The 14892-nt window shown below is 54.3% G+C and overlaps 1 protein-coding gene across 2 annotated transcripts in view; it reads left to right on the top strand.

Annotated features, from left to right (window-relative positions):
- Positions 1–14721, top strand: part of LOC140410306 (upstream stimulatory factor 1-like) — a 154120-nt gene extending 139399 nt beyond the window's left edge. For both annotated transcript variants that reach the window (XM_072498287.1, XM_072498288.1), the window contains exons 10-11: positions 12637–12765; positions 14053–14721. In XM_072498287.1, coding sequence (XP_072354388.1) covers positions 12637–12765; positions 14053–14142 — 219 coding nt within the window. In that variant the 3' untranslated portion in view covers positions 14143–14721. The remainder of the gene's footprint in view (positions 1–12636; positions 12766–14052) is intronic.
- The last annotated feature ends 171 nt before the right edge of the window (positions 14722–14892 follow it).

Genomic DNA, 14892 nt, shown 5'->3' with positions numbered 1-14892 from the left:
AATGGACCCAAACCCCTTCCCATTCACTCCCACTGTCCACAAACCCAATGGACCCAAACCCCTTCCCATTCACTCCCACTGTAAACAATCCCAATGGACCCAAACCCCTTCCCATTCACTCCCACAGTCCACAAACCCAATGGTCCCAAATCCCTTCTCATTCACTCCCACTGTACACAATCCCAATGGACCCAAACCCCTTCCCATTCACTGCCACTGTCCACAAACCCAATGGACCCAAACCCCTTCCCATTCACTCCCACTGTCCACAAACCCAATGGACCCAAACCCCTTCCCATTCACTCCCACTGTCCACAAACCCAATGGACCCAACCCTTCTCATTCACTCCCACTGTCCACAAACCCAATGGACACAAACCCCATCCCATTCACTCCCACTGTACACAATCCCAATGGACCCAAACCCTTTCCCATTCACTCCCACTGTCCACAAACCCAATGCACCCAAACCCCTTCTCATTCACTCCCACTGTACACAATCCCAATGGACCCAAACCCTTTCCCATTCACTCCCACTGTCCTCAAACCCAGTGGACCCAAATCCCTTCCAATTCACTCCCACTGTATACAATCCCAATGGACCCAAACCCCTTCTCATTCACTCCCACTGTCCACAAACCCAATGGACCCAAATCCCTTCCCATTCACTCCCACTGTACACAATCCCAATGTACCGAAACCCCTTCCCGTTCACTCCCAGGGTACACAATCCCAATGGATCCAAACCACTTCCCATTCACTCCCACAGTCCACAAACCCAATGGCCCCAAATCCCTTCTCATTCACTCCCACTGTACACAATCCCAATGGACCCAAACTCCTTCCCATTCACTCCCACTGTAAACAATCCCAATGGACAGAAACCCCTTCCCATTCACTCCCACTGTCCACAAACCCAATGGACACAAACCCCTTCCCATTCACTCCCACTGTACACAATCCCAATGGACCCAAACCCTTTCCCATTCACTCCCACTGTCCACAAACCCAATGGACCCAAACCCCTTCTCATTCACTCCCACTGTATACAATCCCAATGGACAGAAACCCCTTCCCATTCACTCCCACTGTCCACAAACCCAATCGACCCAAACCCCTTCCCATTCACTCCCACTGTAAACAATCCCAATGGACCCAAACTCCTTCCCATTCACTCCCACAGTCCACAAACCCAATGGTCCCAAATCCCTTCTCATTCACTCCCACTGTACACAATCCCAATGGACCCAAACCCCTTCCCATTCACTCCCACTGTCCACAAACCCAATGGACCCAAACCCCTTCTCATTCACTCCCACTGGATACAATCCCAATGGACAGAAACCCCTTCACATTCACTCCCACTGGACACAAACACCTTCTCATTCACTCCCACTGTCCACCAACCCAATGGCACAAACCCCATCCCATTCACTCCCACTGTACACAATCCCAATGTACCAAAACCCCTTCCCGTTCACTCCCAGGGTACACAATCCCAATGGATCCAAACCCCTTCCCACTCACTCCCACTGTACACAATCCCAATGGATCCAAACCCCTTCCCATTCAGTCCCACTGTCCACAATCCCAATGTACCAAAACCCCTTCCCATTCACTCCCAGTGTACACAATCCCAATGGATCCAAACCTCTTCCCATTCACTCCCACTGTACACAATCTCAATGGAACCAAACCCCTTCCCATTCACTCCCACTGTACACAATCCCAATGGACCCAAACCCCTTCCCACTGTACACAATCCCAATGGACCTAAACGCTTCCCATTCACTCCCACTGTACATAATTCCAATGGACCCAAACCCCTTCCCATTCACTCCCACTGTCCACAATCCCAATGGACCCAAACCCTTTCCCATTCACTCCCACTGTCCACAAACCCAATGGACCCCAACCCTTTCTCATTCACTCCCACTGTATACAATCCCAATGGACAGAAACCCCTTCCCATTCACCCCCACTGTCCACAAACCCAATGGACCCAAACCCCTTCTCATTCACTCCCACTGTCCACAAACCCAATGGACACAAACCCCATCCCATTCACTCCCACTGTACACAATCCCAATGGACCCAAGCCCCTTCTCATTCACTCCCACTGTATACAATCCCAATGGACCCCAACACCTTCCCATTCACTCCCACTATCCACAAACCCAATGGACCCAAATCCCTTCCCATTCACTCCCACTGTACACAATCCCAATGTACCGAAACCCCTTCCCGTTCACTCCGTGTGCACAATCCCAATGAATCCAAACCCCTTCCCACTCACTCCCACTGTACACCATCCCAATGGACCGAAACCCCTTCCCGTTAACTCCCAGGGTACACAATCCCAATGGACCCAAACCCCTTCCCATTCCCTGCCACTGTACACAATTCCAATGGATCCCGAACCCCTTCGCATTCACTCCCACTGTCCACAAACCCAATGGACCCAAATCCCTTCCCATTCACTCCCACTGTACACAATCCCAATGTACCGAAACCCCTTCCCGTTCACTCCCAGGGTACACAATCCCAATGGAACCAAACCACTTCCCATTCACTCCCACTGTACACAATCCCAATGGACCCAAACCCCTTCCCACTGTACACAATCCCAATGGACCAAACCCCTTCCCATTCACTCCCACTGTCCACAAACCCAATGGACCCAAACCCCTTCTCATTCACTCCCACTGTATACAATCCCAATGGACAGAAACCCCTTCACATTCACTCCCACTGGTAACAAACACCTTCTCATTCACTCCCACTGTCCACCAACCCAATGGCACAAACCCCATCCCATTCACTCCCACTGTACACAATCCCAATGTACCAAAACCCCTTCCCGTTCACTCCCAGGGTACACAATCCCAATGGATCCAAACCCCTTCCCACTCACTCCCACTGTACACAATCCCAATGGATCCAAACCCCTTCCCATTCAGTCCACTGTCCACAATCCCAATGTACCAAAACCCCTTCCCATTCACTCCCAGTGTACACAATCCCAATGGATCCAAACCTCTTCCCATTCACTCCCACTGTACACAATCTCAATGGAACCAAACCCCTTCCCATTCACTCCCACTGTACACAATCCCAATGGACCCAAACCCCTTCCCACTGTACACAATCCCAATGGACCTAAACCCTTCCCATTCACTCCCACCGTACATAATTCCAATGGACCCAAACCCCTTCCCATTCACTCCCACTGTCCACAAACCCAATGGACCCAAACCGCTTCCCATTCACTCCCACTGTCCACAAACCCAATGGACCCAAACCCCTTCTCATTCACTCCCACTGTAAATAATCCCAATGTACCCAAACCCCTTCCCATTCACTCCCACAGTCCACAAACCCAATGGTCCCAAATCCCTTCTCATTCACTCCCACTGTACACAATCCCAATGGACCCAAACCCCTTCCCATTCACTCCCACTGTAAACAATCCCAGTGGACAGACACCCCTTCCCATTCACTCCCACTGTCCACAAACCCAATGGACCCAAACCCCTTCCCATTCACTCCCACTGTCCACAAACCCAATGGACACAAACTCCTTCCCATTCACTCCCACTGTACACAATCCCAATGGACCCAAACCCTTTCCCATACACTCCCACTGTCCACAAACCCAATGGACCCAAACCCTTTCTCATTCACTCCCACTGTATACAATCCCAATGGACAGAAACCCCTTCCCATTCACCTCCACTGTCCACAAACCCAATGGACCCAAACCCCTTCTCATTCACTCCCACTGTCCACAAACCCAATGGACACAAACCCCATCCCATTCACTCCCACTGTACACAATCCCAATGGACCCAAACCCTTTCCCATTCACTCCCACTGTCCACAAACCCAATGGACCCAAACCCTTTCTCATTCACTCCCACTGTATACAATCCCAATGGACAGAAACCCCTTCCCATTCACCCCCACTGTCCACAAACCCAATGGACCCAAACCCCTTCTCATTCACTCCCACTGTCCACAAACCCAATGGACACAAACCCCATCCCATTCACTCCCACTGTACACAATCCCAATGGACCCAAGCCCCTTCTCATTCACTCCCACTGTATACAATCCCAATGGACCCCAACACCTTCCCATTCACTCCCACTGTCCACAAACCCAATGGACCCAAATCCCTTCCCATTCACTCCCACTGTACACAATCCCAATGTACCGAAACCCCTTCCCGTTCACTCCGTGTGCACAATCCCAATGAATCCAAACCCCTTCCCACTCACTCCCACTGTACACAATCCCAATGGACCGAAACCCCTTCCCGTTAACTCCCAGGGTACACAATCCCAATGGACCCAAACCCCTTCCCATTCCCTGCCACTGTACACAATTCCAATGGATCCCGAACCCCTTCGCATTCACTCCCACTGTCCACAAACCCAATGGACCCAAATCCCTTCCCATTCACTCCCACTGTACACAATCCCAATGTACCGAAACCCCTTCCCGTTCACTCCCAGGGTACACAATCCCAATGGAACCAAACCACTTCCCATTCACTCCCACTGTACACTATCCCAATGGACCCAAACCCCTTCCCACTGTACACAATCCCAATGGACCAAACCCCTTCCCATTCACTCCCACTGTCCACAAACCCAATGGACCCAAACCCCTTCCCATTCACTCCCACTGTCCCAATGGACCCAAACCCCTTCCCATTCACTCCCACTGTAAACAATCCCAATGGACCCAAACCCCTTCCCATTCATTCCCACAGTCCACAAACCCAATGGTCCCAAATCCCTTCCCATTCACTCCCACTGTACACGATCCCAATGGACCCAAACCCCTTCCCATTCACTCCCACAGTCCACAAACCCAATGGTCCCAAATCCCTTCCCATTCACTCCCACTGTACACAATCCCAATGTACCGAAACCCCTTCCCGTTCACTCCCAGGGTACACAATCCCAATGGATCCAAACCCCTTCCCACTCACTCCCACTGTACACAATCCCAATGGACCAAACCCCTTCCCATTCAGTCCCACTGTCCACAAACCAAATGGACCCAAACCCCTTCTCATTCACTCCCACTGTATACAATCCCAATGGACCGAAACCCATTCCCATTCACTCCCACTGTCCATAAACCCAATGGACCCAAATCCCTTCCCATTCACTCCCACTGTACACAATCCCAATGTACCAAAACCCCTTCCCGTTCACTCCCAGGGTACACAATCCCAATGGACCCAAACCACTTACCATTCCCTGCCACTGTACACAATCCCAATGGACCCAAACCCCTTCCCACTGTACACAATCCCAATGGACCCAAACCCTTCCCATTCACTCCCACTGTACATAATTCCAATGGACCCAAACCCCTTCCCATTCACTCCCACTGTCCACAAACCCAATTGACCCAAACCCCTTCCCATTCACTCCCACTGTACACAATCCCAATGTACCCAAACCCCTTCCCATTCACTGCCACTGTAAACAAGCCCAATGGACAGAAACCCCTTCCCATTCACTCCCACTGTCCACAAACCCAATGGACCCAAACCCCTTCCCATTCACTCCCACTGTCCACAAACCCAATGGACCCAACCCTTCTCATTCACTCCCACTGTCCACAAACCCAATGGACACAAACCCCTTCTCATTCACTCCCACTGTACACAATCCCAATGGACCCAAACCCTTTCCCATTCACTCCCACTGTCCACAAACCCAATGGACCCAAACCCCTTCTCATTCACTCCCACTGTCCACAAACCCACTGGACCCAAATCCCTTCCAATTCACTCCCACTGTATACAATCCCAATGGACCCAAACCCCTTCCCATTCACTCCCACTGTCCACAAACCCAATGGACCCAAATCCCTTCCCATTCACTCCCACTGTACACAATCCCAATGTACCGAAACCCCTTCCCGTTCACTCCCAGGGTACACAATCCCAATGGATCCAAACCACTTCCCATTCACTCCCACTGTACACAATCCCAATGGACCCAAACTCCTTCCCATTCATTCCCACTGTAAACAATCCCAATGGACAGAAACCCCTTCCCATTCACTCCCACTGTCCACAAACCCAATGGACACAAACCCCTTCCCATTCACTCCCACTGTACACAATCCCAATGGACCCAAACCCTTTCCCATTCACTCCCACTGTATACAAACCCAATGGACCCAAACCCCTTCTCATTCACTCCCACTGTATACAATCCCAATGGACAGAAACCCCTTCCCATTCACTCCCACTGTCCACAAACCCAATCGACCCAAACCTGTGGCTGGGAATGCTGGCCTTCCCCGTGCTCCTGGCAGAGCGCCTGCTCCCCCGCTCGTGGCGGGTATCTCAGTAAGCCGAGTATATAAGGTCGGCCAGTAAGGTAGCGACCCAGCGGGAACCCGGTCGGGACCTATTCGGCGTGTGCATGCGGCTTGTGTGAATAAAACCTTGATTTTTACTTTACTCAGTTTGGACTCCCCGCGCCCTGATTAATGTTACAGAGAAAACAGTGGAATCAAGGCCCTGAATCTGGTTTGGTGGGGGTCAGAAAAACGGCGGCAACAGAGGTTTGGAAGGGCAGATGTTTCCGAAGGGTGGGAAGTGGAAAGCTTGTTAGCAGAGTGTCACGAAGAGTTCAACAGTGCACTGGTCCCTCTCATATTCTCCTCACCAGGCATTACCAGAGGCGTGCCCCGATGTGTCCGCTAAAACAACTCTCTCAGGTCTCACTCACTTCCTCATTAGCGCAAGAGATTTTGAATATTTTTCAGGCCGAGGTGGTTAGATTCTTGATTAACTAGGGGTTAGAAGTGAAAGGTTATCGGGGGTCAGCGGGGATGTGGGGCTGAGGTTACAATTAGGTTAGCCGTGGTCTAGTTGAGCAGGTTCGAAGGGGCCCAGTGGCCACTCCTCCTAATTCATATGTTTGTTTTTTGACAGCACCTCTGTTATGCTGGGCTCTCGCTCTCTTTCTCTCTCTGTCTCCCTCTCTCTCTGAAGGCGCGATTTAATGGGAAAAAACCCGAATCCCGTGTCAGGCGGGTGTTTAGCCGGGTGTTTTCAGGCACTGGCAGCGCCGCGAACGATCCCGCTATTAAACGGGACTCTGCTTCCTTTCTGAGCCCCGCCGAGGCCCCGCTTAGTCCCAGCTCCGCCCGCCAGCGCTGAGAGAGATCGGGACGCCAATTTTAAACGGCACCTCAATCTCTAGACCCTCCCACCGCGGCCTCCGGAACCCCCCCTCTCCCCAAACTCACCAATTAGTGGGCCATCGAGCCCCTCCCCCCCAAACCCCACCTCATGAAGGCAGGCCATCCCCGGGCCTGATCCCCGGTATGGGCAAGATGCCACCCTGGCAGTGCCACAGTGCCCGGCTGCCGTCTGGGGTGCCAGGGTACCACCCTGCACAGAGTCCGACCACCCAGGGGCCCCTGATTGCCTGGGAGACCCACCCCCCGCTCTTCAAGTGCCGGTACGCCTGGTCCACGTTTGTGGAAAGCAGTGCTAAATGGCGCCTGCTCAGGGTTTCCGAGGCGAGGCCGTTCGATCCCGGATGCTGGGTCGATCCGCTGTAGACATATTCAAAGACTAAGGGCACGATTTTTCGGAAGGATTTCTAAGTGTGGTAGTGAGCGGGAACTGCCGCGAGCTTCCCGACGCTCGGCCCTGCGAGGCCGGCAACGCTGTTCAACGTTAAGTGACCCACGTAATGTCTCTTCTCGCCGCAAATGAAGGCTGGCAGCTAATTCGCCAGCACCGTGCTTGCCAACCACCACTCACAAGGTCGAGCAGCACTTAAACAGCATTTGCACAGCACTCAGCTCGCAGCCATGGCGCCGAGGAGACCGGCCCGAAGATTCGGCCATGCAGACCTGGCCAGGCTCCTCAATAGCCCAGGAGGGATTCCCCCGAGGTTCCCGGAGGGTGAACCACAGGGCAGCCAGTGCCGCCTGGGATGAGGTGGCGGCAGCCGTAAGCTCAGGGAATGTGTGACCGGGAGGACTGGCCTCCAGTATCGTAAGCAGGTCAACGACCTACACCAGACAACACGGGTGAGTTGGCACCAACGACCCCCCCCCCCCCACCCCCGAGACTTTTCCGCCCCCGCACGAGCAGCCCCCCCCCCCCCCCCCAACATTCCACGCGGCCCCCAAACCCTTCCTTCACAACTCCCCTCCCACCACTCTGTGCGGCTAATGATGCCCTCTCTGTATCTTCGCAGGAGGAGCTGTCCCACAATCATCGGGAGCGGGCCCAGACAGGCGGAGGGGTGCTGGACATACTGATCCTCACCTCCTTCGGGCCCTGGGGGTGACTGGGATGGCTGAGGGCTGATCAGTTACCAACACGGAGGCTGGCGGAAAGGAACCGCTTGTTCCAACCCGGAGGACGTGTGAAACATGAGTTGTTATTGCCATACTGACTGACCCATCCCTCCCACTGATCACATGTCCATTCTCCCGCAGGTCCTCCAGCCGACGGCGTCGCCCCGTCCCGGGTGGTACCCTCTCCTGACTCCGAGGAGAACACCTTGGAGGAAAACATGGTTGATGAGTCAGTGGTCAGGCTTCCGGGGCACAATCTGGTGAGCACCACACTGCTGCTGATGCACATCAGGCGGAGGCAGGAACCCCCAAGAGAGACAGCAGTCGGAGAGCTGCTGGATCCCAGGGCCCAGCTGGGTCCCAGCCTGATGCTGAGCCTCTGGAACAGGGTTACCCGGAGCTGATGGGGACGATAGGGAGCGGCCGGGACATCCAGAGGGAGACGCAGCAACACCCCAGCAGATCCAGAGCCGATTGGAGGAGTCCCAGAGGCTATGGGCGCCGGCAGTGCGTGGCACTGAGGCCAACACTGCCAGGGTGGCGACCGCAGGGGAGAGCCTGGTGCACGAGGTCGGCACCATGAGTGAAGGTGTCCAGGGCGCCGCGCAGTCGGTGACGGCCATGGCTGAGGGTCTCGGCAGAATGTCCGCCTCGCTGGGGGATGTGACCCAGTACCAGGCCGACCTTGCTGAGGTTCTGCGGGACACGTCCCGCACTCAGACGGGAATGGACGAGGGGCTGCGGAGCTTGTCCCAGTCGCTGAGGAGCAATGCAGAGGGTGTCGACACGATGGTGCAGACCATGGGTATCCGCCAGGACAGGCAGAGCCAGATGATGCAGGGGCAGCCGGGGAAACCAGCTGCCCCTCCGTCCGGAGGTGAACCCCTGGGCCCTATGTACACCGACAGGGAGGAGGGGGAGCCGGGTGCCAAGCCGGACCCGTCCCATGGAGTGGCGAAGGTGGCCACCAGCTCCCCAAGTTCCACCCCTCCGATGGGGCCGCCTCTCGCAGCCAGCACACGGGACAGGGCAGCACAGCTGTGCATGTGCCACCGACAAGTGAGCCGGGACCCTCTGGCCCCAGAGCGCCCAGAGGACGCCCGCCAGGGGCATCGAAGGCCACGGGACGAGGTAAGCAGCTGGCTGACTCCACCTCAGATGTGCACCCTGGGGAGACACCTAGACGTAGCGGCAGAGCTCGGAAGACCACGTTGAGGATCACTGAGGGCACCGGGGAAGGGGGAGAGGGTTGGGGGCGAGGGGGTGGTGGGGGACTGGGGCAGCGGCAGCACCGGCGGAAGAATGGGGAATTGTTGGACACCGGTGACACATTAGAAACCCTTGAGTACAGCCAGAATGATGCCTCTTGTCACTTTTTTCTACAATGCAGGCCGACCTCCGAACCCTTGGCCCATCTCTCCAGGCATCTCCCCCGGCCCGTAGACTCACCCAGCCTCCGGTTGTGGACCTGGGCCCGGAGCTGTGTCCCATCTCCATGGTGTTCGGATGTTGGTGTTGCGTGTGTGGTGTTGCCCACCGCAGTGTTCAAGCACAGTGTCCATGCATCGCGGTCTGATTGGGAAGCTGGGCAATGACACCCACAGGCTACATGGCCCACCCACGGGAATCCACTTGGGTCGCGTGAAGTGCTCTCTCAACCACGATTGCCAATTCTCTATTCGCAATAGCCTCGGCCACACAGCCAGAGGCCTCGGCAGTCAGTGGGGGTTATGGGTGGTCGGTGGGGCAGACGGGCAGGGACGTGGGTTGCCCCCGGAACGAGTAAATGATCCAGGGGTTGGCATGGTGGTGCCGCGTGCGGCTGCCCTGTCCCCCTCCCCTCTTCGCATGGTGGCCCACCCCTCTGGAGGGTACCCCCCCCTCCCTTCCCCAGTCGAGGGTACTCCCCCCCCCCCCCCCCCCCCCCTGCTGAAGTCTGGAGTGGCAAGCCCTGTGCCCCCGGGCTCTTTGCCTGTGAGCAAACATGGCTACTCTCCACCTCTGCTCACCACAGAAGCCCTACCGCCAGGTTCACGTTTTTCAAAAGGAGTGCTTATCGGCGCAGCGTGTCCACCAACTGGGGAGGCCGCTGAATGGCGCAAAGTGGTGGGTGGCGGGGTCCCCAGGTTTCCGCTGCCCTTGTCCTTCTAGATGGTAGTGGTCGTGGGTTTGGAAGGCGCTGCCTCAGGGGCCTCAGTGACTTCCTGCAGTGCATCTTGTAGATGGCACACACGGCTGCCACAGTGCGTCAGTGGTTGACGGTATTTTCTGAATGGTGGGAGACCGCGAAACAGCATGGAGGAAAGAGCGAGGCTTCACTCTTGAATAGAATGCATTCAGAGTGTCTTGCTGATGAACCACAGAATGTTAACATGCAGGAACAGCAAGCTTTTGGGAAACAATTGGCAAGCTGACGTTTGCTGCATCGGAGTGAGGGAGCCTTACTACAATCGTATAGGTGAGACCAGACCTGCAAAACTGCAGAATTTTGTTCTGTGTATCTAAGGGAAGATCTCATTGGGTTCTTGGGATGGGAGGAGTGTCCTGTGAGGTGAGACAGTGTGGATTGGGTCTCTGCTCTCTGGCGTTTCGAAGAATGAGCGTTCTGGTCGCATTCGAAAGGGTTCATATTCTGACAGTGTTTGACAGGGTAGATACTGAGAGGCTGTTCAAAGAAAGTACAGCACAGGAACAGGCCCTTCGGCACTCCAAGCCTGTGCCCATCATCTAACCTAAAACCTTCTACACTTCCTGGGTCCGTATCCCTCTATTCCCATCCTATTCATGTATTTGTCAAGATACTCCATAAATGTCACTATCGTCCCTGCTTCCACCACCTCCTCCGGCAGCAAGTTCCAAACACCCATTACCCTCTGTGTAAAAAAACTTCTCTTGCACATCTCCTCTAAACTTTGCCTCTCGCACCTTAAACCTATGTCCCCTAGTGATTGACTCTTCCCCCCTGGGAAAAAACTTCTGACTATCCACTCTCTCTATGCCCCTCATAGTTTTGTTGACTTCTATCAGGCCGCCTCTTCCAAGTGTGGCCTGACTAAAGTTCTATACAGCTGCCAATTTTTATACTCAATGCCCCGGCCAATGAAGGCAAGCATGCCGTATGCCTTCTTGACTACCTTCTCCACCTGCGTTGCCACTTTCAGTGACCTGTGGACCTGTACATTCAGATCCCTCTGCCTGCCAATCCTCTTAAGGGTTCTGCCCCTTACTGTATATTTCCCACCTATATTAGTATATTTCCCACCTGTATTAGACCTTCCCATTACCTCACATTTGTCCAGATTAAACTCCATTTGCCATCTCTCTGCCCAAGCCCCCAACCGACCTATATCCTATTGTCTCCTCTGTTCACCCCACCTACCCTTCCAGAGGAGTGTAGGAGGAGTTACAGTCTCTGGAAAATTGCAGAATTATTTGGGCTTGGGGTCAGAAATTTCATAGAATCATAGAATTTACAGTGCTGAAGGAGGCCATTCGGCCAATCGAGTCTGCACTGGCCCTTGGAAAGAGAACCCTGCCCAAGGTCAACACCTCCGCCCTATCCCCATAACCCAGTAACCCCACCTAACCTTTTTGGACACTAAGGGCAATTTATCATGGCCAATCCACCTAACAGCACGTCTTTGGACTGTGGGAGGAAACCGGAGCACCCGGAGGAAACCCACGCACACACGGGGAGGATGTGCAGACTCCGCACAGACAGTGACCCAGCGGGGAATCGAACCTGGGACACTGGAGCTGTGAAGCATCAGTGCTAACCACTATGCCCTTTGGAGGGTTTGATGGTAAACCTTTGGGGAATTTTCTATCACAGTGTGAATCCTCTCTCTGTCTCTCTCTCTTACACATATGCTTCTCCCTCATGCTTCTCTACCCCATGCCCCTCTCCCTCATGTGTCTTCCTCCACCTCTCCTTCCCTCCTTCACATCTCTTTCTTTCCCTCCCTCACGCCCATCTCTTCCTTTTAGCTTTCTCTCTCACACTGCCACTCACTCAATCACTCCTCTTTCTCTCTCTCTTCCTCTAATTCTCTCTCTCTCTGTCCCCACACCTTTCTCCCTCATGCCTCTCACACCCATGCTCCTCTCTCTCTCCCGCATGTGCCTCGCCCTCTCTCTTCCTCCCTCCTTCACGCTCTTCTCCCTCTCTCTCTGCTTCACAGCTCACTGTCTGTCACATACCTCCATCCCCCCCCCCCCCAAAACCTTTCTCTCACACACTCTCTCTCCCCATCCCTCACGCTTCTCTCTCTCTTCCCCTAGAGTAAAGGTGGGATTCTGTCGAAGGCATGTGACTACATTCAGGAGCTGAGACAGGGCAATGTCCGCCTGCTGGAGGAGCTGAAGGAACTGGAACAACTGCAAATAGACAACGAGCTGCTGCGTCAACAGGTAGATGGTGCACCCTGACCTTCAACCCCGACCTTTGAACCTCCAGCTGGCATCCGCCCCTGATCTGTCCCCCCCTGCTCTCCTGTGGCCTCATGCCCATTCTCTCTCTCGCTTGCACTCGGTCACACTCTGTCTCTGCCATGTGCTTCCCCCCCCCCCCCTTCCTGCCCCCTCCCCGGTATCCGCTGTGAGCGTGACCCTCACATACGTGCCCTTGCATGGATGTGGCAACTCACCATTGACGACCCCCCCCTCCCATCACCCACACCCAGTCACGGTGTTCAGGGGTGAAGTGTTGAGGCGATGGTGGAGGGAGGGAGGGAGGGTGATCAGAAGTGAAGCCGATGGAGGCAGACTGGCTCCCTGACCCCGGTGGGGAGGAGCAGGTATTGCCGAAAGTCCTCCGGGAATGGTGTGGGGGAAAGCCTGTGACTGACACCCCTCTTCCCTTATGCCCTCTCTCCATCCTTCCACCACCTCCCTCTCTGATGAAACCATAGTGTAGCAGCATCTTAGCAAGGCAAAACGCCACTGTATGTTTTGTGCCTGTTCTCCAGTAATGTTGTTTTCTCTCTCTCTTCCCACTTTCTCCCTCCTCATCTACATCCCTCTCTCACTCTGTGGTGTGTTTCTCTCTCTCTCTCTCTCTCTCTCGCTCACTGTCTCTCCCTCCCTGTCTCTCCTTTTCTCTGTTTCTCTCCCTCTGTCCCCACCCCTCTCACTCTTTCTATCTCTCTCTGACTCTCTCTTTCTGTCACTCTCCCTCTCAACCTACTTGTTGTCTATCTATTTATCCTTCTGTCGCATTCTCTCTCTGTCTCTCCTTCTGCCTGTCTCTCATTCCCTCTCTCTCTCTTTCTATTTCTGTTGGTCTCTATCTCCCTCTCTCTGCCTCTGCCTTTTTCTCACTCTTATCTCTCTCTTTCTGTCTCTCTCTCTCTTCCCCTACCTTTCCATCTTTCTTTCTCTCCCTCTTTCCCCCTTGCTCTCTTACACTTTGTGTCTCTGTTTGTTTCTCATTCTCTCTCTCTCTCTCCCTGTCTATCTCGCTCCTCCCTCTTCTCCCTCTCTCTCTCCTCTATCTCTCTCTATCTATCTCTCTGTCTGTCTCTGTCTCTCTCTCTCCCCCCCCCCCCATCTCTACTCTTCTCCCTCTCTCTCTCTTTCTCTGTTTCTCTCTCTTTCTCTTTCTCTCTCTCTCTCGCTTTCTCCCTGTCTCTCTCTCTCTCTCTCTCATTCTCTCTATTCTCCCTCTCTCATTCTATTTCTCTCACCCCGCACCCCAAGGCAGAAGAGCTGAAGAATGAAAATGTCCTCCTGCGCTCATCGCTTCGACAACACGGTGCAGATGTGGTCGGACCAGGCGCTGTCCAGTGACAGGGGATAGGGAGGGTGTGTGGGAGGGAGCGAGGGAGGTTGTGGTGGCGAATGAGGGTTGGGTGACGGGGTGGGAGGGGGGAATCCAGATCAGTCCAGTACCAAGGGAGGGGAAGGGTTGGGGGGGAGGGGGGTGGCATTGAATGGGGCTGGTCAGACCCAGAGATGTCCAGTGACTGAGGGGGAGGGTGGGGGGGGGGGGGAGGGTCAGGGCTGCTGTGTGGCTGCAAAGGCTCAAGTGGAGGTGGGAAGGGGTGAGGGGCAGAGGAGAGAGGTGAGGACAGTTGTGTGTGTGTGTGTGTGTGTGTGTGTGGCAGGGACAATAGGAAGCACAGTGTCCACAGGGAGAAACAAACAAAATGAAAGGCAACAAAGGGTCAATGGGAGTGAGCAGGAGCCTGGGTCAGAGGGAGAGTCAGTGACTGCAGGTCAGTGGCATTGAGGGTCAGCGGAGGTGAAGGTTAGTGACAGTGAGGGGTCAGTGTCCATGTGGATGAATCAGGCCATCATTCCCTTATGACCTGATGTCTGTGTGTTTCTTAATGTCTGTATATAAACATGCTGGAATTTTTAACCCCACCCTGGTGTAAGTGGATCTATCATTATGAGAGGTCACTCTGCAAACTCACTCACACACAGACCTTCACACACATACACACACACACACACACACACAGACCTTCACACACACACACACACACACACACAGACCTTCACACACACACACAGACCTTCACACACACACACACA

This window comes from Scyliorhinus torazame, chromosome 4, assembly GCF_047496885.1.
Source record: "Scyliorhinus torazame isolate Kashiwa2021f chromosome 4, sScyTor2.1, whole genome shotgun sequence".
NCBI lineage: Eukaryota > Metazoa > Chordata > Chondrichthyes > Carcharhiniformes > Scyliorhinidae > Scyliorhinus > Scyliorhinus torazame.
Note: the sequence above shows the minus strand (reverse complement) of the source record. Positions and strands in the feature narration are given on the sequence as shown.